The sequence below is a fragment of the Polyodon spathula genome, chromosome 3 (assembly GCF_017654505.1).
Source record: "Polyodon spathula isolate WHYD16114869_AA chromosome 3, ASM1765450v1, whole genome shotgun sequence".
Classification (NCBI taxonomy): domain Eukaryota; kingdom Metazoa; phylum Chordata; class Actinopteri; order Acipenseriformes; family Polyodontidae; genus Polyodon; species Polyodon spathula.
The window spans coordinates 58,246,276-58,272,124 of NC_054536.1; the positions used below are offsets into that span (position 1 = coordinate 58,246,276).

Here is a 25,849-nt window from a genome sequence, read left to right on the forward strand (position 1 = left end):
CATGGTTCACTTGCAAACTAACTCCTTTTTTTTTTGGTTTGCATCCATTTGTTTCACACCAGAAAAATTTGAGTTTCTTTGTAACAGTGATGTTCTGAGCTTACCCCCACCCTCAATCACATTATCCTCTCAGGAACACACAGGTTTTTAGAATGCAGGAAACAGCAACTTGCTAGTGTTCACGGATATACATGTTTATTTTCACACTGGAAGAATACATTACACAAATGACAACTGGTGCGCACAGACTAACAGATTGTGTACAAAATGACTGATGTTCACAAAGACAAAATCACAGCTGACCTAATGCACAAGAAGACACAACATTAACTAATCCCCAGCCCTGCCTACTCCTAACAGAATCAATTATTCAAAAAACAGTTACACCTGGATTGATTTTATACAAAAATAAACTATTATTTAACATTTATCCCATTTACAATAAACATTCATATATTTTACTCATTTATATGTTTTTGCTTAACCTGCATGAATACTCTTTGTCAAATTCACTTTGCTCAACAGTATATACGATACATAATAAACCATGGCTCTATCGCCAGTAGAATAACAATCACAAACACAATAACATAAATTTAAATATTACAGTGAATGACTCACCTGCTCATTATTTTAAAGTGAATTCAAATTTGTTTGTTTGGTTCAGCTTTATCCAGACTACAGTTCTATTGGTTTCACATGGCACTTTTCCGTACGCACTCGGCTCTCTTACTGATTACTAGAGCGGAAGTTATCTCTGGAAAAACTGTTTTTCATAATGGGGAATGCTTTTGTCCATGTCCTTTTGGTTTATTTGGTGCTTACAATATCAAATCATTGCAGAATAAAGTGAACATGCCTTTTATCATGCCTTATTGTTGCTTGCTGAAGTATGTCACTTCCACTATTTGCTTTGTTGTTTGGAGCAGTTAATTTCCAAGTGAACTGGAGTACGTTTGGTTTCACATTTGCAAAAATTTCAAAAGGAGCAAAGTGACAAACGTACCAAGTCACTTCCAAGCAAACAGAGACCACCATTTCAAATTATCTCAGTTCACCTGGTTTGATGCGCATCCTGGTGCGATTGATATGGTTCTTGGAGGTTTCACATATCCCAGCAAGTGAACTGAACCGCACTTCAATCTGCATCAAAGAGTCAAAACTAACTAGGTGTGAAAGTACCTAATTCGTTTCCCCCTCAAAGTCATGCAGTGTGAAAACAATCCTGTTAGAATTCACAACGCAGCAGAAACCAAAAAAACTATTTTTCGTTCTGTTTTATTATATTTTAGCCACCAGATGTGAGCCAAGTTATTAAAGAAAGTAGGCATAAATATACCGTTTCTCATTAGATGTGTCAGACAAAGTATGTCATGCAGAGAGAGACCAAAGACATTTTTATATGTAACATCTAAAACTAATAATAAACTATGTCGAAAGACTGTACTCTGTATAAAGCCGTAATGGTTTTGCGGAATTGACTGAAATAATGCAATCTGCACATTGATTTTATGCTATATAAATAAGGATCTAAGTTTTCTAGCACCCCCAGAGCCGGCACCTGTTTGAAATGTATGTGTACAATCTTTCTACATTTTTTAAAATATATTTTGTATTATTATATTTACATGTTACATATATCACTTTAAATGGCTTGGACTCTCACTTTACATTGATCTCTCTCGCTGTGCAACTGTGCATACTTAGTCTCTCACCCCTCTTTCTCTCTCTCTGCCTTGACCCACTTTTTTCTGAAGCGGCTCCTCATTGACAAAGGGTTATGTGCCAAGCAGTAATGTATCATTACAATATGATCCTATTGAGACCAGAAAGCCTGATTTAAACAGGGATTAGTAGAGACTGCTAACAGTTTACCCATGTCAGACTGATGCCAGTGGCAATGCAACAGACAACAGAAATTCAAAGAATAAAGTATTCCTCCACATATGTCGCCTTTGAGAATGTCTCCTCCTTGCACATAATTTAGCATGAAAACATTGGTGTGCCTCCATATTTTTAACCCGACTTTTGGGCTTCCATTCTACCAATAGCAGATGGCGAATAAACAGCTAGTACAGCGAGCCTGACACAGAAGCAACCTTCCATGTTTATTATGCACAGTATACACGTTTTGGTCACAAGCATATATCCAAATGATCAGATTCACTTGCAAAAATTGCATTGTGAAAGCAAACGAACTCTGGTGCGATTACAGTGAAGAACCTAGTAAAGCAAACTTAAATTCACTTCAAGGCGAACTGAAGTTTGATTGGTTTCACACCAGAAAATGAAGCAAAATGGCAACATTTTAGTTCATTTTGAAGTTAAGTCAAAATCAGATCTTTATAAATGAACTGGGTATGAAGGGGCTCGTAGAGATTTTATTTTAGGATTGTTTTCTGGTGAGAGGAGAAAAAGCCCCATGCAGCAATGGAGGTTATTGTCATTAAGCGGGCACTTCAATAAAATGTAAACGCAGAAAATGTGATAGTGTGATTACTTGTGTGAGCAAGGTGGGCCGAATGGCCTCCTCTCGTTTGTAACCTTTCTTATGTACCATGCTTTCACTTTGTTTTATTACACTTTGCTATGTTTTACTATGGGGAAACTTTTATAATGTGCTGTGTGTGCAAAAGTGGGACATCTTTTAATATAGCATTTGTTTTTCAGTTTGTCAAGTAAAAAAAAAAAAAGGGGGGGGGGTGGGCATAATTTGTTCATGCCCAGGGGAAAGTCACTATCACAAAGTTTAAAAAGCCCTGGTGTAAATTACACCCTTTCCTTTATTTGAAGGTCAATGACCATGGTGAAGAGGAAACAGAAAATGCACGAGATAGAAAAGAGGTCAACCATCATGTTGGCACAGAAGGAGATAATGAAATCAACCACTGTGGTTATGAAAACATGTTCCCCTTACAGCTCACAAATGCTTATGAGTTTGGACAAGCCTTGAATGCAGTGAAATCTAAGGAGGACGTTGCTGCCTGCGCAAAACTTCTCTGCAGCGTGGAACCAGAGAACCTACCATCACTGATGAGCAATAAATTAGAGGTAGAGAGCTTTACAATAATCATTCAGGCACTGGACAGCCATCTCCTTCAAAAGGACCCTAAACTGGTGTACCGTCATCTAGTCCATCTGCATGAAGCAGAAAGGTTTAAGGTAAGCAATTTTTTGTTTTACTTTTTTTAATACAGCCATAATTCTTGACATGGTTTAAATTTGTACTAGTAAAAACTCTTTAGTACTCTCTACTGGTAGGGTTTGAAATTGTCAGTTGAGATCACTTCTGGAGTTTTGTTTTAATCATGACTCTAATTGGAATCTATACTTGTAGAATTTGAAATCTTACTGGATTGAAATCTCTACCTAATCTCTACATTTTAAAATGCATGTGAACTATGTATACATTTCTATACGTAACTGATATGCTTTGTCTTTGTAGATGGTGTCATTGCTATTGGGCAAAACTGAAAGGGAGCAAGTAAAGCAACTGTTTGATCATCTCTCAACAGTGGAAAGTGCACAATTCACATCAGATGATGTCCAGAATCTTGCAAAACATTATTTATTTTAATCTGCATGCATTAATTAGACTTTGATCTGTGCAAATAGTATGACTTATATACTATTACAGCTCTCAACTGTACAATGAATGAAAAAGACTTAAAATTGCACCTCAATATTTATTGTTTCATGTTAAAAGAAAATATATAATTTATATAGAAAGGGATATTATTTAATTTGGAGATGCATGTATTATTTTTCCATTTGGAGATTTTTACATTATAACTTGCGTGCGTTCATGTTTTAGTTTGACTTTTTTGCCTCAGTTTACAGCTTATCCTGTCCATTAAGTACCCGATTGCTTTCTGTATATCAGATCACCTTTTCTGTTGTAAAAACACAAAGGGCTGGTAAAGTGTATGTTTTTGGAATGTTTTAATCATTCATGGGAAGTTTGGAGCTTTGTGTCAAAGTTAGGTGCAGAGTCATATTTTTAAGGGTTACCAAATCTGCTTGTTTCTTTAAGCTGTTTAAACAAAACCAGAATGCAATAATAAATGGTCTCTAGACTGTCTATTTTTTATCTCAAATACATAATACTGCATGAAGATGACTGTACAGAGAAATGCTGCCAAATCAGCAGAATTAACCACAAAGCAGTGTATATGTGTTTTGAATTTACACTGCATTGAAGATTTTGATGGAACATGTATTTGAAATATATTGGAGATATGTCTGCTTTGAAACTTGACATTGTATATTTATTTAGGTCTTCCACTCAGGTTTCTTCTCCTTTGCAAAATGCTATTTATTTTATAAGTGGCTGAATAAAATAATAAAATGTTTTATTTATTTTTAAATGTCTGTTATACAGGTGACTGTATTTCACTGTTTTTTTTCCACTTGGAATGAAAATCTAGTGAATGTACTAAATTCAGGGGATGAGCTTGATGCAGCAATTGCCTTGGAGCAATAAACTGCATGTTTTAAACAGTATTTATCTGTTTTTTCTTCCTTAAATTATCTTTTGATAAGAGTCTTAACCGTACAACTTTTCCAAAACCCATTCATGTTGCTGCACTCTATGAAAATGTGTATGTCAAACGTATTATTAATGTTTGTCAGTCATGCAAATCTAAATGCATTAAAACAAGAAAAATGTCTCACAACACATTGATAAAACTACATCTGGATTTTCAGTTTAATTCAGTAAGACATCTGTATGTCCATGTAATTTAATACTTAATTCCCTTCTTTTCTTAATAATCGGAAGAGGATCAGAACACGTTGGCCAATTTTTACATAGAATTTGAAAAACCATATCATCCATTTACGTACCTTTCCTTTCCTTTGTATCATACACCTTATGCTCGTATTTTTTACACTTCATTGCCAAAAGAAAAACATATATATTGTGGAGGTCACAGCAAATGTCCTTTTTACATGTTTTAAATCATAACCAGATTAACTTAATTAGGAATTTATGAAGTTGCTTAAGAATCCTCAGTGTCACACACAAGCCGAAATTGTGGGCTGCAGTGCCCACAGTGTCATACAAAAGGGTTTCTTAGACATTTCTCACAAATTCCCAAACCCACGTGATGGCTTAAAACAATTCTGAAAAACTCCCTGGTGAGAGTTTGGATGTTGATCATAAATATAAAATATGGATTGTCAAGTCAGTATACTTTAGATTGTTAAATAAACGTGATATTGAACATCAATTGTCCTTTCTGATTAGGTTATGGATGTATTACTATGTGGAAACTGGAACAATATTAACCAGTAGGCAAAATCAGCCTGTATGTTTCTCTTGCTTTTTGGTTACCATCATAAATGTGATAGGTTTATTGTAAATGTAATTGTCACGAGGGCCAAACACTGTTAAAACATAGGGCTAGGATTAAGGCAATATATAAAGTTGGATATCAAAGTCTGAGGAGCGGGAAATGTACCTAGGATTAAGGCTCAACATTCACATATTTGTTACACCAATTAACTCCTAGAAACTAAAGTTTAGATCACGATATGCAACTCAAATGTAGAGCTACTATATATATAGTCTGACTGAAGTAACTTAAAAAAAAAAAAAAAATGGATGGTGAGTAAGTAGATTCAAGAAAATGCAGAGTCCTTTTCTTCAATCAGTTGTTAGGTTTATTGAAATATGCAGAGAGTCTGGTCCCAGGTCCAGGACAAACAGAATACTCATTCTTACAATTTTTGCATGACATTAAATACCCTTCTGTATAGATGGTCCACCTCCTCTTTCCCTGATATTTAACCAATAGCAAAGGTACAACACATTATTCTGTTACCATATATTTAATTTAGTGTGTATGTGTGTGTCTGTGTGTGTAGTCTTGTGTGACAACCTCTGAACTCAGAGCATTCTTCAAACCCCTGGCACCCCAAAAAGGTCCATAAATCTAGTTTTTGTCATCTTCCTTGTTCATATCTCTCCGTTTTGCTTGAGACCCTTTGAGTCCAGTGGCGTTATCTCTTATTCTCCCCGAGAACCTTTGGGTCCAACACCAGTCCCTGGGAGCCTTTTAGCCCCTTTATGCTTTGCATTCCAAAAGTCTTAGAGCCTGGCCCCTTCTGGTCCACAGCATTGTCATCTTGTTAGCTTGCAGTTAATGCTGGGCAATAAGCTTGGAGACACAAGGTCTCTATCAATTGTTAGCAATACATGCAATTTGAACCAAACAGTCTGCTATCTGCATAGTCTCTCTTCAGAAAAGAACACCAGTATAGCTCTGCCAGTCCACATGCGTAGCAAACTGCTAATCAATTCTCGCTCCATGTTTTCCAACACTGACATGAACTGCAGGATAAATTCTGTGTAGTTTATGTTAAATAGAACATACTTTTTATGGATGCATGCAACAAAAATGCCCACATTTTTCTGTGGTTTAAAATATCTGGATATGGAAAGATTTTTATAAGATGGAGGAAATTCCATACATAAAATTGTGGAAGAATGTCCTTTCTAAGTTTCAAGCTCCAAAAAGCATCATTAAATCCACATTATCTGTATGTTGTTTCCATCGGCACCAAAAGCAAAAATACTATATTCTTGTGCAAAGACAAGCAGGCATCAAAAGTTTATTCTCTCTGGAAAGAGCCTTCTGCAGAGGGCAATTCCCTGTCTTAGTCTGGTACTAGGAGTGCTAGACAGCTGTAAGAATTGTAAGCTGCTGCACCAACACTGCATCAATGCAGGATTACGATTAAATATAGCATCTTTGTTTTAATAACTTTTATTGGTTCACATTTATGTTTTGTATGTGTATTTCAAAAAAGACTTGAATTTTTGATTCACAGTAAAAACAAAAGTATGCAAGCTTACAACTTTCACTTTGCAGTCAGTCTTGACAATGACTGTTAAAAATGAGCATGTTTGAGAACTTAAGTTTCTTGTTCATATCCCACTAATGAATTTATACCATTCATCTCTCATGGCTTTCAATTAAGAGAACAGAAGACAAATTGCTTCAGAATATAATTATTTCTGTTAAGCCTGCATCATTACAAACTGTTGTAGATCATGACACAAAAAATGAGCACATTCAATTGGTGATGTTAATTTCACATCAATAAACCCATTCAATAAAAAAGCAAGACAATAAAAGTAGCCATCTTTAGATGTTTAATTTTCAGATATGCATTTTAATACGCATATTATAAAGCAAAAGTTAACAAACAAATTTACAAATACCTTAAGCCTTTCTGCAACAAACTTGAAATATAACCTGGCACTAGTGTTCAAAGCATAGTAAAGAAATGGGAGAGACACAAAGTTTGCAGCTTGTGGCATTTTTCAGTCCAGAACTAACTTTCAGCAGCACCAACGTTCCCGTAAATGGCAACATTAACAGGAAACAGAACCCAGTTTTGGCATTCAAATGTATTCTCAATATCAGGTTTGCGTCCTGGAATCTTCGTTGGGGATTCCAAAGGGAGTGTCGCACTGATTGCTTCTCAATGGCGCTACAGCAAACTCTGCTGGTCAGGCACCCAGTGAGCTCAGATCGGACACGTGCAGGGCTGGCCTTTGTCCTCCAAAGGCCAGTAGCTCACTAACATCCACTCTCGAGTTCCTGGGCATGAGAGAGGAAGCTGGCTTGGTTGTGGGAACAGAGGATGCCCATTGAACCTTTGGATCTACTGAATTGCTGCAGTGAAGAGAAAAAATTGGACATTCCAAATTGGGGAGGAAAAAAAAAAAATACAAACATTTGGGGTAAAATAATTGGGCACACAATTCAATTTAATAAAATAAGGTGTATTCCCCAACATGATTTTGCAATGCAGTACATTAATGTAGTGAAATTAACAGTGCATGTGCCTGGCTTGTATTATTTGGGTTAGTATCATTAAGCATTTACAAAACAGCCATCTGTATATTCCTCATTCTCATGTGATCCCCAAGGTTTGTGCAACCACTGCACTGTGCTTTTAGTCTACAATATCCCATAGCTGGGCAAGTGTTATAAAATAGACCTCTTACAGCAAGTGTTATGTTAACAAGGATCATCTAAAGCCTGAGCGCTGTCTTTGGTAGGCAATTAAAAGTAAATTTATACATTAGGTCTACCATGGTACATAACTAACTATAGCATCTCTTTCTTACCATGGCCAGAAAGACATTCTGTTAAACATTAAACTTTTGAAGACATGAAGAAATAGGAAAAAAAGAAAAAAAGGCTTTCAAAAAGGCACCATGAGTCAAAGAGAAAGTCAATCTTAAATCTGCGAGGTGGATTCATCTGCTGAAAAAAAAAAAAAAAAAAAAAAAAAAAAAAAAAAAAAGCCATTGAATCAATTAATAGTATACAGTTTCATTACAATTAAAAGGGTCCAGCATCCTATTACTCTACAAGTGAGTAGCACTATCACTGTATGCTCTCTCCCAGTTACAACTTATAGCACACACTCCTTTTACAAAAAAATTACACCTTTTAACCAGTTTCATAAATATGAGATTTGAATCCAGACCCTTTACAAACTGCCTGTTCCCTACCAAGTTTTGGGCTTCTGCATGAGTTTGACTGGACATATACATAGAAGTGGCACAGTGGTTGTCTTAAACCACTAACAGAATGCTAAACCACATTAACTATGTTAAGGTCTACAACTAAAAACTAAACATAAGAAAAAAGGGGGACAGGTAACCAGGTTAGTCACTACCTAGAGTGACAGTGGCTACTTTACTGTTCTTGCAGTGGCAATGGGATGCAATGTTTTAATGCTGTTTGAAGAAAACAATTCAAGCAACATTTGGGTAGTTAAAAAAAAAATAAAAAAAATTATACATCTTTACTATTTTTCCATTCCTGCATCACTTTTGTAGTCATTAGAAATTTGCCATTAGAACCTTGATCAATATAGTATGCTACCCTGTTACATAGGCATTTGGATTGAATCTAACTTTCAAAAATGATCCTAAGGCTGCTCAGAAATAAACACCAGCTCCTGTCATGTGAACAACCTCTTGTTTGCTGGGGACGTGAATGACGAGTTCAAATAGAACAGTATTTGCAGCACTTAAGGTATTAGATTTCAGTCTGAATACACGTGTTCTTCACTGCACCGGGTGGCTGGTGATGGTTGTTATTTGTTTCCTTTAAAGATTCCCCAGATTTAAAGTTCACATCAGTTGAATTCACAATGCTGATGTTCTCCTCCGCTATATATCCTAACTGTGTGACCTCTGAACTCTGTATGGGTGCAGTGGATACAGGAATGGGACAGTTTTCCAAACGATCGTTCTCCACCTCAGGAAGGGGACCGACTGTGGCAAAGCGGGTGTGGTGGTCATTGGAACCGTGGCTACAGGAAGTTTTCATACTCTCCATATCACAGCAGCTGAACTCTGAGAAGTGGCTGGAGTGTGATTCTGCTACGGAGGGGATGCTGTCGCTCAGGGAAGGAGAGTCAAATTCACTTGAGTTGGTGCTCCGCTGTTCGAGAAGCTGAGCATCCATGTCTTCTCTGGTCTCGTTTATCTTTGTACTGCCCTTTTTTCGTAGCTTGCCTTTGCATTTCTTCCCCGCAGTTGTATCGTTTGACCACTTGGTGGCACTGCACTTATTTTCCAGCAGGCAAGAGGAGGTGCAAACAGCATTGCTACGGCCCAGATTGCTGCCATCATCCACACTGCTGCTCCCACTGTGGTGTCGGAATTTAACAGGCTTTGATTCAATGTCCACTTGCACTTCCATACTGTTTACATCTCTGAAATGTTCATTTAAAAAAAAAAAAAAAAAAAAATCAGCGATATTTGAGATCTGTCCTACATGAGCAACAATAGTTTTATATGGTTTGTATAAAGCCTTTTTGAAGTTTTGGAACAAAAGTATGACTGTACAGTATATTTATCTCCTTAACTGGTCAGTGTTAACACTTCTTTTTAAATGCATTAAACATACTACATGCTTTTTTCACCACATCTAAAGAGTTTATCATGCACTTATTCATCTTTTGAATCTTACCTGTCCACAGGATTGTAGGAGTTGAGAATGGATCCAGCCATTGCCTTGGTACTTGCATTGTCACTGATTGTCCCCAGACTAACTGTGCCCGATTCACCACTCAGACTGTAGCGTTCTTTCTGTACATCCGCCTGCACCTCCAGCCTGAAAAAAAAATAAAAGCAAGCAAATAAACTCTGCCATCAAATTACAAAAGCAACATCAATTTGGAACAGTGAAAAAAAATAAAGAATGCACACGCAAGATTAAAGCGAGATGACAGTGGTGAAAATGTCATCTTACTCAAATGCTGAACTTTTATAACAGAACCAGTTCTGGTCCTAATAAATGCCTAACCATACCTGTTAAAGCAGTTGACCATGGCACTTCCAGAAAGGCTGCCTGTGATGCTAGCCCCAGCCAGTGCCATAGTGCTGGCAGTTTCACTCAGGTTATCCCGTATTGCTCCAATGCGGTCCAAGTGGCTGCCGCTGGCACTCAGGCTCCCAGTCATCCCTCCAACACTGCCTTCGCCAATACTGGGGTTGTTATGGGCTTCTGCTACGGACGTAGCATCTGAAATCAAAATATCAAAAATCAATTTTTTTTTTTAAAAATCAGAAGAATCGTCTAAACTGTTTCAACAGTTATATAACTTGTTTATAAGTGAAACAATAAAAACTGAAACTTCATTTCAATTAAGACTATCTGCAGGTAACGGCTGCAGCAGCTAAAGGTTTTGTTAAATTCAATCCAGCTGGAAGGAACACTTCTTGTATCTAGTTGATAAACCAGCATCTGATATATACCAAACCAAAGCAAGGGCAGCAGACTGTGGCTCCTCTTCAAGAATGTTCTTTCAGCCTTCCTGCTACCTAGACACATCACTCCATGCAATTATCTGTACCATGCATCCCTAAAATGTCTTTAATTTGTCTTCTAAGCTTGGCATGGAGTGATTTCCTTGTCAAAAATGAACTTGGGTTCATCCTTGAAAACACAGGGTTATGGATGGATCCTATTCCTTCAGTGGAATGAGCCTCACCAGTGGCAGCATTTCCACCTCCCACATTGACGTCATTTTCGTCATCGAATTCTATCCGCACTCCTTTCCCGTTGCCTGCTGAAACCCCGCAGCCTCCACTGCGGCACAATGAAATGGGAACAACTCCATAGACATAGGCCAGCATGATGGGAACTCCAATTCCTGCAATGTCAAATCACTGAAAATTAACATACGCAACAATACAATTTACTGCAAGAAAGAATTTTTTGATACTCTTGCCTTTTTTCATTTAACACAGCTATCAGTCATTTTTTTAGAGGGATTAAAAAAAATAAATACATAAAGAAATTAAGTTTCAGTGATCTGATTCCATCTGGCTGGCACACTCCACTTTAGTCAGGCCAGATGTAAGATTCAATGACTTCTGGAAGCACAGACCAAAAATCACCATGACTGGGATGGAAAGCCAGACATTTTTTAGACTGTACTCCTACGAAGGGTCAAATATTTTTTTGACTTCATGAATACAAACTCCAAACCATCACCAGAGCTCTTGCTGTGAGGAAGTTAGTTTAAAAGTTTTGTTTCAGTGCTTACCTACAGTTACTGCTGCAACCACTGGAGAAACTATTACAGACAAAGTGACGCCACCAGCAATTGCCAGATTCCTCTTGTGCTTTGAAATATCCTTTCCTTCATAGCGGTTGTGAATCTTGAATAAAGAAAAACAGCTTAAGTTAATACCCAGATTCTGAATGCCCAAATTTATGGACACACAGTACTTCGACAACCTGCCACCCAAAACAATACACCCTGTCACAAGCATTAACACCCTGTACCTTTCTAAACAAGGGATTTAGGGGAGCTCCCCAATAAAAGCTGAATTTCAAAACAATAACTGTGTGAATATAGTAATTGTTACAGCTGTGTATAACGGTATTTAAAATTCTCCAGCCTTACTCTGGTCCCACTGCAGTTGGATGAGATGGATTACTATACTCATTTGTATAGCAAACAACTTGTATCCCATTTCTAGTTTTATTTTAATTTCAAACTATAAGTATATAAAACAGTGCACTTAAATCTCAGTAAAAGGAGCTAGTTTCACAAATAGTCACCAGGCACAGACCCCACAAAAATATTGACTTACGAAAGCTGTCAAGCAGACCGCCAGTTACATTTTATTGGCAGTTGTTTAATATGCCATTATATCAATGATTTATAAATGGAACAGGAGTAGTTGAAACTTTTAAAAACAATGCCTACCTTTCTTCCCACGTACACAGGGATGCCAATGATCATGGCTGGAATAGCTATCCCTGCAATCAATGCAATTCCAACAGGGGCCCCCACTAGAGTACCCAGTTGCCACAGAATCTTCTTCTTCCTACTCCAAGGCTTCTTGCCCCAAAATGTACATCCTGAAGGGCTGTTGGAGATGAGATTTATGGAGTAATTCATTACTCTGCATGCACCAAATACAACTGCTTTTAAGGTTAACAAAGCAGTACATACATGTCTGGTACAGGATTAATTGATTAAGCAATATCTATTTCAGGAGTGTCCTGTTAATTGTCAGTGCAGTGTGGAATTCTGAATTTAGCCAGGACACTGGTTAACACCGATATCACTGATCAGTTGGCAGCTAAAAGTGTGGTGTGGCATTTATTCAAAAGGGAGGCACCTCCATCTCACACCACCACCACCCCCCCCCAAAACACTGGCAGGGCTTTGGTGGAGCACACAGGTTTTGCTCACTACTGTACTGTCAGGGTGCCTAGCAAAAGTACTGACTGCATATCTATTCATTTCTAAACCCCCGACGAGATCAGAAACCAAGGTGCAATAGCAATAGGCCAGATGTGTCTTTGGTAGAACAAATTGAATACAATTGCCCAAATCTATGAAAAACAAGTGGGAGAATTAAAGTTTACATGTGACACTGCATTCTCACATGATGTTCAATTACCTTAAATAGTGCAAGTCAGAGATCTCTTTCATACAGAGCCAGCAGAATTCGCAACCACACACCGCACATGTCATATGATTGCAGCTTCCATCATTCATCTTGATTATGTAAGCAGCGCATCTTGGACAGGGCTTAATATCATCAGCTGGAAAGTAAGACAAATCACACTATTAACAGGACAGCAATACTGCAGCAGGCATTTAAGATTGAATTATCCGCAATATAAGATGTGAAAAGACACCAAGATAACATTCCAAACATTGTTACTGTAAACGGGTTGAGCTGGGATTGGAACCTTTCTACTAATTTAGCCTGTACAAATATGCATTTCAAGCACCAGAGCTAAAATACTAAGGGGTACAACACAATGTAGGAAAGAAAGCCTGTTAAACATGTCAATACAAAAAGTTTAACATCTTCACCCTAGATTTGTTCACACTACAATGCAAGAAAAATAAACACTAGGTAAAAAAAAAAAGTTATTTCAACAAAGTTAACCAATGTGTTTTTATTATTTATTTAATTTATTAGCTAACTCTACATCATGACTACCTTTGCAAATAAACACAGGTCATTTTTATTTAAAAAGCAGGTATGTAGAATGTGAGATATTTACTTATTGATGACCCACACAGGTTGACATGTCTGGCACAAAGAGGGAAAACCACATCTATACCTGCTGCGCCAGACTCCTGGCTGTAACTGAGAGATGAAGAACGGATTGCCCTCAAGCGTAGACTCTGTGCTCTCTGCTGACGAGCAGCGTCACAGGTCTGATTAGGATGCCAGATCTGTTTACAGTGGTAGCAGAACTCTGTACCACACCCTTCACGGCCACAAGTAATTTTTGGACAACTGGCACAGCCAAATGCTATCACTGCATACCTGTAAAGCAAAAATAATAATAATAATAAAAATAATAATAATAATAATAATAATAAAATAATAAAACTACATTCATACACTTTGATTAAGTAGCTTTGACCTAAAAGTACCCTGTCATGCATCTCCCAAGTTAAAATAAATAAGAAATGGGGAAATAAAACAAGTAAATAAACAGATCAAATACAAGGTTGGATAACATAACATTCAGGGTTTTTTTTTTTTCTTTAACCATAATATAACATTCTAAGCAACCATTTAGGAACTGTATTAGATTTGTTATGAACAGTTTAAAATGTAGTCTTGGTACTGCAAGTAAAATACATAACAGGATACCACAATCGCAAAGCAGAATGACAAGCACCAACAATAGTTTAAGGTAAAACATCTATGAAAGTCATGCAGACAGTACCTTCAGTGTACATAAGTTTCACATTATATATATTTTAATTTATTTAGTTGTCGCCAATTATTTTTATTATTTTCTCCCAATTTAGAATATCCAATTATTTTTAGGCTCAGCTCACCGCTATCACCCCCACGCTGACTCAGGTGGGCGAAGACGAACACACGCTGTCCTCTGAAGCATGTGCAGTCATCGTCGTCAGTCGAGGAAATTGCAAAAAGAAGAAAAACAAAAAAAAAAAAAAAAAAAGAAAAAAAAAAGAAAAAATAACCTGAGCGAACCCAGTGACGTCTGAGTGGTACGTCGGGGAGAGTCAGGGCTGGGCAGTTTACAGGCAAGCCTGCAGGCACCCAGCCAGACTTCTGGGGTCGCTGGTGTGCAGTGAGCTGAACCCCCCCCCCCCCCACACACCCCACCAGCAGTGCTCGGCCAATTGTGCGCTGCCCCCTGGGAGCGCCCGTGCACGGTCGACAGTGGAATAGCATGGACTCAAACCGGAGGCCTCCAGGCTAAAGGGCGCATCTTGTACTCCACACAGAGTGCCTTTTCCCTATAGTTTAATATTTTAAAGTAGAAAGACCCCCCCCCAACCCCTCTGGTACTAGGATTTATAACAGAGGAGGGCAAAAGAAAGTCACTGTGGAAATGGCACCAATCCACAAACAAATTTTCTGAGATCGTGGCTACCTCAGCGTAGCAGCCAGGTACCGGAGATTTTCCTGATTTATTTGTTTCATCTTCTAGTTTTAGATCAAAAAGCACACACAATCCCAGGACCTAGGTCCACCATGCGGCTGCTTAGTCAAGTCCATTGTTACCAATGTGTGCTCACAGGATTCAGAGAACTTAGTTTCCATTTAAAAAGGTTTGCTCAATACAAGATTCTGCTAGGAAAACCGCACAGAAGCCACTATTAGCGAAACAAAATCAGGAGGAAAACTTTGATTTTCTTTAGGAGAGACACAGAGATAGCGCGAGAGATCTAGTTACGCCAAGGGCTTCTGGCAGAATCCCGAAGTTACCACTTTTTTTTATGCTTTCGTCCAATTCAGCGAATCTAGATTGCCCCAAAACTTCAAAAAAACAACTGACCGAAATACGTTTTTTCAACAGTTTAATGAATTTCAGTGCTAGTCTGGACGAGTCTTGTTTCGTCAAACGCTTCAACATCAATGCTGGGCCAATCTCGTTTTCCCTATGCCATTAATTTGGAAGAGTCTAGTTTTGCACTCTACACTGCCAGTTTCCAATTGCGTGTCAGGGTAACTGCCTCACCTCCACTTCTGACAACAATGTATGAACCGTGTGCTGGGTTTCCAGCAGTGGTGCAGAAAAGGCAGGGCAGGTTTTAATAGCGGTTAAAACCACCTTATTAGCACTCTCTCTCAAAAAATGTCGCTCTGCCATATGCAAAAGGCAAACTCGCTACACATCAGGTGGGCAAAACTGTCAATAACTCAATTAGTCGTTACCCAATAAGGCATTACAAGGGTACTGAGTGGAGAAGCTACAAGAAAGTGCTAAGCCACTTATATATTGTCGACTAGCACTTTGTAAGGCACATCCACTAATCAAATCAAAATGTAGAATTCTAAAAATAAAACAAACATACAAGTGACAAATAAATGAGTGAAATATAACAGGGGCATTACTGACCGTTACAATCTTAACTGTCTTATAATGAAGACAAAACAAAAGATCTGAACACGAACAATTACACATTTCTCTCCGTTGTGTGTGTGTGTGTGGCAAGTTTGCCTGCACTTACTGTTTCTCCGTCTCTCGTGTGTGAGACGAGTTTGCCTGCGCTTAAGCCAGGGACCCACTGCCCGATGCAATCGTCGTATTTCTCTGGCGGATGTTGCGTCACAAAACACACCTCTGAGCGGGCATCATACACTGCCCGATTGACATCGCAGGAAGGGACCCACAATTTGTGATTTTGTTTTCTTCTAATGTTTGACCTACCCTGGATGCATAAAGTACAGTGGCAGTGAGGCAAGTCAGTGACAATACTATATACAAGGAAGCGTGATCATGAAATCCACATATGACCGGAGACATGCATATACTCTCTATTAATACATACATTCATAAATATACATACAAAATGTATTCCATTGTGAAAACATGCCCTGACAGCCACATAAGCATTGTACTTTAATTATTAGACAAAATCCTTACACAACTTACAAAAGGCTGCTACAATCATAATTAATTTAATAGCATCAGTTTTTAAGTACTGTTTTTGGCAAATATTGTCTACCAGTTGTAGTATATATCATATACAAACCAGTGTGCTTGTGCGTGTACTAATAGCGAGAGAATACATGCGTGCCTGTCTCCAGTCATATGACTGAACGCAGTGAACTCATTGGTTGCTGACTTTGAGACTTGCAAGTGGGTATGACACACTGCCCGATGCAAGGGAATTGCATTGCAAAATATTAAACTGAGCCGACTGAAATCGAAATTAGCCGATAGTGTAAAAATCGCATCGCAAAGCATAACACACTGCCCGATGCTTCTGAAAAATCGCGTCACTATTGATCACATCGGGCAGCATCTTCCTGGGTTTATGGAGGACCGAGACTGTGACATTTAACTTTTTGGGAGAGAGAGCTAATAAAGAGTGGTTTTAACCACTATTAAAACCAGCCCTGCAGTCGCTACACTGTTGTCAAAAGTGGAGGCGAGGCAGGTACCCCCAACACGCACTTGGCAGTGGAGAATGTAGAAATCAAAAACTAGACTCACCCAGGCTTGTCCCAAAATTCAGTGAAAACTGTAAATGTATGTTTCAAAACAAACTCTTACATCTTTACAATATCTTTAACTTCGGTCTTTACTATTTTTTTTTGACAAACAAAACAAAAATATTAATATATATATCTATATATATATATATATATTATATTATATACTTTAATTTATTTAGTTTGAAATTAGAAAGAAAGTTGTGTTTATATATAGACTGATGAAGTTTTTCACTGTTAAATGAAGCTAATCAAAACTTTTAATCTAAACTCTTATAAATTATTTTTATAGCTTTTTGTTGAACCTTTACAGTTGCCACATATTGCTTCACTGCTTTATAAATGTCTCCAAATCTACAGTGCAAAGGCTTTGAAAACCAACAGGACTAAAACCCTAAATATTTATATTTAAAAATGTACTAACTTGAGGGAGTTCAACATAAATGGCCTTGTGAAGAGAAACCATTATCTCCCCAATATAAATGCTACCCAGTGCTAAATAAAAATCTCCCCAAAATGCCTGTGGCCCACCAGGCGCAATAGCCTTACATGGCCATGCCAGATCCAGATTTGTATATGTCCAACATTGAGAATGTAAACTACTTTTATGGACTGCGAGAGGTAATGTACTGTGTATACCAAACATGGCAAGAAATAGGTATATACCGCAAGTAACAGTATTATTTTACTGGTCAGAAGGGAGACTATGCTTTATTTTACCGATAGCTTTTAAAAACAGGTTTAGTAAAACAAGTTAAACATATTTTGTGAATCTACTTGTGTAATTGTCCCCAAGATTCTCACAATGAACTACAGCAAATACAAAAATAAAAAAAGGTTTTCTACATTGAGTTTTCAGTTCATTTACAATGACAATCAATATACACAACATGATTTGAAGGCTATTCTGGAAATCAGCATGCAATTTACAGGAATACGCACACAGTAATGTTATACAAGTAAAACTTACAGGCAGTAAAAGCTAAAAATCAGTCTTTAAATGTTACACTCTAGTGTTATTCCGATACAGGGGAAGCGAGTTGTTGATCACCAGCTTAAAGTCACTGAAGTGTTGTTCTGTTGGATGCCAATTCTTTGTACTTCGTTAAGTAGAATAGATATAGATTTTACATATACACACACACACACACACACAAAAACTTTTTATGCCACTGAAAAACATCTCATTTAGCAAAACCCCTTAATCATATTCAACATGCACAAAACCATGGTTACCAACATTCTAATTGAACGTTTGGTCACAGCAGAGCTATACCTTGACTTAACAAATTTACGAGTAAAAATAATATGCACAGAACTAAACATTTAATAGTTGAACAGAACTAACTTGCACTTATTATTCTGAGCTCGGCCCCTCTCCTGCTTAAGCTTAGCTGGACTCACTGGAAGTTAAGGCAGACAGGCCCGCTTCATACTGCCGCGGAGACTTCAGCTGTCGGTCAGGGTATTGTGCACAATATTCATTAAGTGTTTTTCTCTTGCGGCCCATTTTCAAATCAAACTAGTAACTGTCACTATATACCTATAGCAAAAGCTTACCTACACCATAACCTGCTAATTTCAAAAGTACGTGCTTTGAATGGCAAGCACTATAGTTGGCAAATGAAAGTGCACAGTTCTCCATTTAATTAGACCGCTGCTACAAACTTGGTCTTGGTGCGAGGTAAGCAAACCACCAAACCAAGTGTAGTGGCGAGTCAGAAAAACAAAAATGTGCCAAACAGCTCAGACGTGCCCCGGGCACAGGATTTTTGTAACACCAATACAACCCAAAAAATACTAAAACAATGTTTAGATTTATGGGTCTCCTACAGAGGAAGCATGATAATTTCATTACCCACTGAGCAACACTGCCTACACTCATTTAAGTTCATTTAAGTTCCAACCTATACCACACACTCAAGTATTTTGCTCTCAGTATGTTCTGATGAAATGGAGTGGCTTTGGTGAGTAATCTAAACCAGTCAGAATCTGCATGTTGGCTTCAACATAACAAAATTTACAATGAAGAAATCAACCAAAGTAAAGAAAACATTCAAGTTTGGATTTCAACAGCTGTGGGAAGGGTAGTGGGATGGGCCACAGCAGCACTGCATTATATAAAAGAACACAAACGAGCAATACTAAAGCTACACGTTTTTCATAAGAAAATGGATGCTTATTTAATCTGCTATATAACGAGACCCGATTGTGGTGGACTACAGCCCAGTAACTGCTCATGTTCGCAAGCCCCACCCCCCTGACAAAATATCTCCCCCGTGGAGATTTAAATAAAATGTCAGCAAAACGCTCAATACTATGTAGCCTCAAAGTAAGCAAATCACTGGGTCTGCTGCTATTAAAATAGTATTGTCTGCCCTATAAATAAGAAATTCTGCATGCAGACTACATTTTCTAGTTATTTTCAGTAAGGTTCAGTTCTACTGTAGTAGTTTCAGAAAAATAATTTTGTGGAGCATGTTCTAAAAGTTTCAATTTAGTTTGCGTCATTCATTTATTGAGAAGTAGCCTCCCAATACAAAATATTAATGCATTAACAGTATTGCCAACTCTAGCGAATTCATCTTCAATTTCTAAGTTAAATTAAGACCGGCTCGCAATCTCACGACAGTACTGTTGGATCGCAGGATTTTTTGCTTTTCGAAAGATTTACGTTAGTCATGGCGGAAAACTCAAAAGCGCAAACACTGTAGGTGGAAATTCAAGGACTGGAGCAGTTGCTTTACAGCTCCTTCACATTGCTAAACATGCAACACTCCAGTAGCTGTCATAGCAGCAACTGACTGCGCAGCAGTAACAGGTACGATAATAGATGATGTTGTTTGTAATGGTGATCTAGATTGTGTGGTTTTGTTATGCATTTTGAGAAGCACTAAAAGAGATTTGAGGTGTAATAGACTCAATGTAAGCTGTTAACAAGGTTTAAAAAACTGAAAATATTGGTTGTCTCTTAGCATTGAAATATTGGTTTATGTTTTGAAAAATAAAGTCTCATAAATTGAACACCAAATCTCTTGATTTCTAAGAGTTTGTCTCATGATTTCTGCAGAGGTGCGGGTGGCAATACTGCATTAATCCAAGAGTCTGCAATAATGTCAGCTGGATGTGAAAGCATAACTTTCCCCATTATGTGCTTTGAATAAACATACCGAAAAATGGAGAAGGATTAGCCTATATTTTACAGAACATACTGTACACTACTAGAAACTCACGCTGGTACTTAAGAAATGTATAGATATACTCTCACATTCAGTCTTGAGTTAAATTTTTTAAATGGGTGTAGCAGTGGTGAATAAGCATTGATAATGCTTACCAAACAGCCACTCGGAACTGAAATCTCCCTTCATCCCCCTTGCAATGCAAACACAATTAAATTAAATGTTTATGTCTGTGTACTCCCTCTGTATGGGATGCAAAGTTCATTGGGCGTCTGATTTTACTGTAACACATTGCACTTTTGAAGGAAGTGTAAAGTCATCTTACAAAAATGTGGAATTTTATACAGAGTTGCTTTATAGTTTCAAACCCTGCTGTATATTAGCAATTCTACATTTAAAAAAGAAAAAGATGTTCATCTCATGTATATCCACTATGGGCAACATGCTGAATGTCTGGATATTAACCTACAACCAGAGCTTTCATCAACAGACCACAGGAAGCAGCCATTCAAACTAGGTTTTCCTTTTGCGTCAAATAGGAAGACATAACAGGACTGTCTGTTCAATGGCAATGATCTTAATAGCCTTAATTCAGCCAAACATTTGAAAATGAAGGGTCAGAGCAACACAGCGTGAGAAGGTTACTGTACATAATAGTAGGTTTTAAAGCTTGAGACACAGCATGTTAACCACCTAAAAAGGTCCTTATATAGTATGTTATCACAATGATCAAACATGCTGCATTAAAAAAAAAAAAAGGATTTAGGAGTATATAATTACTGAATGTGTGTACTGTATGTGCAAGGCTTTGACAAAACATGAAAATTAGACTAACATATAGCTAATAATTCAATGCAACATGCATATCTGACAACTTACTGTAAACTAAAATCTGACTAAATTCATAATTCTGTTGGGTTGTAAAGTGTAGTCACAGCTGTATTGGCAGTTGTTGCCATTTACAAATTAGATAAGGGCTTAAAAGGCTTAAAATTGACTTGTCTTAAACAAGAAAATATGCACTGCATCACAAGTAACATGCGCTTTACCTACCAAGATACCATAAAAAGCTGGGGCAAAAATGGTGGCGTGAACTTGAACACTTCTAACATGTGGCTGTCATGAACTGCAGAAAGGGCTTTCTTCTTATACAGCAAGCCACTTTGTGAGGCCTCAGTAGTTTCAACAGCTTTGTGCGCTGATGCATCAGTACAAAAAGTCATGCAGATCCATTAAGAGGCGCTGGAGGGGGCATGACACAAGGTTCTGGCTATGTGCCACACCCCAAGAGAATTCTTTAGAAGCAGAGACTGAAACAGGACAGGAATGTAACACCACTGTTTTGGGTGTACAGATGGAACATATGATGACACACCAATAATAAACTATTTAGAATGGCATTAGGAACACAGTTGAAGATTTAATTCTGTCAACAGTGGTTGGGTACTGTACAGCCTTTTTAAATAAGTCTTACTATAGTTCATGACCACTTGCCTATTTTAATAGTAACCCTTTCAGGACCATGCATTTCAGTGGGATGCTCCCCCACGACGAGGTGTTTTAGCTGTAGGTCGAGACTCTTCCTATAAAAATTTACTAAAGATCTTTTTTATTTTTTACAGTAGCATCTTGGAAATGGTGTCCTTTTTTTCAGAATACACTGGGGAACATTAAAAAGTACTTCAAAAACCATACCATATTTTGTTAAATATTTGTTATGTATTCTGCTTAGAGAGACATGTGTTATTCTATGACCCGAGGGACCTTAAAATACTTCCTGAAAGTTCTGTTGAAAAATATTGATGTTTGGGCAAATTACAAAGACATTGTTTCACCCGAGTAATTGCAATGACAGAATACGTTTATTCAGAGTGTCTTTTAAGCAATAACAAACACTACTCCATTTGTTTCCAATCAAAATATATATTTATAAATAAAAAAATGGTTATTCTTCCATTATTATCAGTAATAAGGAAAAAAACATACCCGATACATTTAGTTCATGAAACAGTATGCTTATTTCCACTTGTTTCTTGATATTTTTACGAATGTTGTAAAAACATATTAAAACACATGAAATACAATTATAAGTCAAATACATCAGATTTACAGAGTTTTCCCTTTATTAGCTTTAAACAAGTTCATGTGATGTTTTGTTTTCGCTGGGCTGTAATCTGTCTCCACCCCCCTTTAGATGCCAAACGTCGCTAAAAAAAAAAATATGGAAGTGAACGCAAGTCCCTCCCCTATCCACTGATGTATTAAGCCTGTACTGCAAAGTACGGTGGCTCTGTATGTCAAAAAAGTGTTTTTTTTTTTGTTTTGTTTTTTTTAAATCGTGTTTACATAATTCGGTCCTAGAAGCCCACTTCAGTATTAACACGATCCCGGTCCTTAAAGGATTAAACCGGACCACAGAATTGTATTAAACTTTCCAGTGTTGCTTACATATTAGTTGTACAAATTAATAAATGGCACCTAGAGGGCAGTATCACACATCCCCCTGCCCCCAGGTCACAGAACAATAAGTAAAATACTAATGCTGACCCTCATTTTGCCTCATATATTTAAAAGTGATATTAATATGCTGTGTGTAAGATGCAATATATCCAATACCCTTATTTGGATATTCTAGTATTAAAATAACTGCAGTTATAGATTTGTCCATGTTTGAATTGTACAGGTGTTTACTAGGTAATGTGTCTACAAACATTGTTTTGTAAAGGATGCACCACACATCCCTCTGAATTTAAATAAATAAACAGGGACAGTCAAACATCCTTAAAGGATAAAGGGCTTTTACAAAGTTATGCTCCAAAGCAGACCTGCCAAGTGTTTTTGTTCTTAATTACTGATCCACCGAATGAAACACGATAGGAGATTGAATAGTTAGCCAAAGAGTTACACCTATTGTTCAACAGCCTCTGCAGGTAACTGTGTGAAAACATAGACCATAACATTTAAAATTGCGTTCCCCTTGCACTAAGACCTCTGCCAGTTTCTTTTTATTTATTTTTTTATAGGACATTTTAGGAGAGTACCTGAATTAAAAGCAAAACTGTGTGCTGGTTATAACATTACTGATATTTTTAATTGTGATGAAACTGGCATTTGGTTTAGACTGGTTTACAATTATACACAGCACAAGACAGCACACCTATCAGCACAGTAATTTAACAACAACCACCACCTCATACCTTGGTGTGCCTCATTCCTTAAAAGCAAAATATTGCGGCACACGTGTCAAGCAGCAGACAAGTACTACAAACATGTCCTTACCCGCAGTCTGGCGCAGGACACCACCTGCAGTCTGGGTCGGCCACCAGCCACCGACGCAGCATGAACTCCTCGTACTTCTCCATCAGCAAGTCTTCATTAAGGATCAAGCGGATATCGTGGGGGTTGAAGCGCTCCGAGCACTCCGGGCAGCTGATGTTCACCCTGCTCTCCGAGATCTCGATGCGCAGGTACTGCCTCAGGCAGTCGGCACACGACCGGTGGTGGCAGGTCATTATCTCAGGGAATCGGTCCCGAGAGTGTCTCAAAAGGCACAGCGGGCACTCCAAGAAGTCCCCGCTCATCTTGCTGTGGGAGGATGTGGAGGAGGTGGGGACGCCTGCCAGGGAGATGCCAGTTCCGCTCAAGGAAGCAGCTCCAGCCGTGGAGAAGGCAGAGTTCTTGTCATTGCACATTTCGGAGTGGATGCTCTCGATACTGGCAATGCCATCCACTCCTGCGTTCAAGTCCCGTGACTTGTTCTTGGTGTCCTTTTTCCGACGGAACAGGGAGCCCAGCGAAAGGCGTCGTTTCTTTGGAGCCTTCTTGACTGAAGGCAGGCTGACTGATGAGGTGGCAGACTGCAGGTCTCTGTCAGAGCCCATCTGCTGGTGCTTCTGTAAACTCATGTCTTGTGTGTTGCCAACTTGTCGGAATGTCCTACTACTAGGTGTTTTCTGTGGGTCACATCAGAATGTGAACAGGATGGAACGTCAGTAGAAAATTGCAAGTTGAGACATTTTCCTTTAAGCAGTCACCTGATTCAGCTGTTTCGGAACTTAAGGCCTGGTTTACCTCTGGGATTACAGTTACTGGAAATCTCTGGTGTTATCTGTAAAATAAAATAAGAAAGAGGATTAGCAAAACGTGATCAACAAAGAAACCGCAAGGCCAAACAGATTTCATTCACACATGCACAGTTCTAATCATGTTTACATACCTCATTTAAATTTATAATTTCTAGAAATTTCTTGAACAAAATTAGGAAAAAACCTTTTGTAGCAAAAGTTTTGCTTTTGTGGATGAGGGGGAAAAAGTTTCAAGGAATAGGTGTCTACAATTATTTCAACAATTGTTTTGCAAAACTCAAAATGCTAATTCAAAAGTACTCATACCATTTGATGCTATATTATCTACAAGGTGCTAGAAATTTCAATATAATAATGCAGAATCTAATTCTAGAAAGAGTATTTATTATAGATGAACATTCTTAAGAGTATAAAACGGTTAGTCATAGGATGATTGCTGTCATTACGAGAAAGTAAAGAGCTATCTGAATAGGCAGAAAATGATTTAATGTCAAAGCTGCAGGAGGATACAAGAAGAAGATTTCCAAGCATTTGAGTATCCCAATTTCAACTAATGTTTCTATTATCAGTAAGTACAAGACTCATGGTACTGTCAACACTCCCTTGGTCTGGATGAAAGAAGGTCCTTTCACCAAGAACAAGTAGAAGAATTGTGAGGAAGGTTAACAATCCAAGGCTGACTGCCCAAGATATTCAAAGTGAATTAGCTGAAAGTGGGACTGGGGTTTCCATTTCAACCACAGGTCAAGTATTGCATGGTGAAGGTCTCAATGGTCACAGACCAAGGAAAAAGCCACTCTTAGGAAAATGTCACAAGGACAACTGCTTTAAGTTCGCAAAACAGCATTTGAATGATGGATATTGTCAAATACATGGTAAAATGGATTCCATAGCATACCAAAAGATACTGGCAAACCATCTGAAACCCTCCGCTACAAAACCTGGTTTAAGGAGGAACTGGACACACCAACATGACAACTATCCAAAGCACACATCAATCTACTTCAGAATGGTTAAAGAAGAATAAAATCAAGGTTCTGGAATGGCCTAGTCAAAGTCCCGATCCAAATCTGATTGAGAATCTTCAGTAGGCTTTAAAGAAGGCTGTGCACAAGAGAAGTCCTCAGAATTTGAGTAAACTGGAACAATTTTGCGTTGAACAAATGGTTTAAAAAAAAAAAAAAAAATTTAAAACACTAATGAATCATACCGAAAGCTCTGACAAATATCCTAATTGTTTAAAAGAGGTTATTATTGCTAAAGGTGCCTCAACTAGCTATTAATTTCATTTTCCTTGACAGACTATGAATACTCTTCAATCAGCATTTAATTTAAAAAACAATTGCTGAAATAAATTGTAGACTGTCTACTTCTTGTAACTTATTTTCCTCATCCACAAAAGCAAAACTTGTTACAAAAAGATGTATTCCTATAATTATTGTTGTCAAGAAATTATACATTTCCATTGTGGTATGCAAACTTTTGACTAAGTGTGTGTGTGGATATATCTTTACTGGTGAGATCAGGGCAGATATTATAAAAACGAAGGGCTTTGGCAATTGCCTCCAAGTAGCTTTTCTAAT

The 25,849-nt window shown here is 37.9% G+C and overlaps 2 protein-coding genes across 6 annotated transcripts in view; one reads left to right on the plus strand and one right to left on the minus strand.

Annotated features, from left to right (window-relative positions):
* LOC121313238 (sperm-associated antigen 1A-like) overlaps positions 1-5,128 on the plus strand; it is a 31,263-nt gene extending 26,135 nt beyond the window's left edge. Inside the window, exons 10-11 of one of the 2 annotated variants that reach the window (XM_041245567.1) lie at positions 2,794-3,162; positions 3,446-5,128. In XM_041245567.1, coding sequence (XP_041101501.1) covers positions 2,794-3,162; positions 3,446-3,577 — 501 coding nt within the window. In that variant the 3' untranslated portion in view covers positions 3,578-5,128. The remainder of the gene's footprint in view (positions 1-2,793; positions 3,163-3,445) is intronic. The other variant, XM_041245568.1, reaches the window with a different exon arrangement.
* Positions 5,129-7,592: 2,464 nt separating this feature from the next.
* LOC121313239 (E3 ubiquitin-protein ligase RNF19A-like) overlaps positions 7,593-25,849 on the minus strand; it is a 44,310-nt gene continuing 26,053 nt past the window's right edge. The window contains exons 2-12 of one of the 4 annotated variants that reach the window (XR_005949956.1): positions 23,461-24,289; positions 13,635-13,843; positions 12,959-13,103; positions 12,256-12,418; positions 11,587-11,701; positions 11,029-11,190; positions 10,346-10,559; positions 10,005-10,148; positions 9,002-9,747; positions 8,144-8,282; positions 7,601-7,685 (exon numbers count right to left, since the gene is read on the minus strand). Coding sequence is in view for 1 of the 4 variants with exons in the window: in XM_041245570.1 (XP_041101504.1) it covers positions 9,066-9,747; positions 10,005-10,148; positions 10,346-10,559; positions 11,029-11,190; positions 11,587-11,701; positions 12,256-12,418; positions 12,959-13,103; positions 13,635-13,843; positions 23,461-24,086 (2,460 nt within the window). In the remaining 3 variants the exon portion in view is untranslated. The other 3 variants (XR_005949955.1, XR_005949954.1, XM_041245570.1) reach the window with 3 other exon arrangements.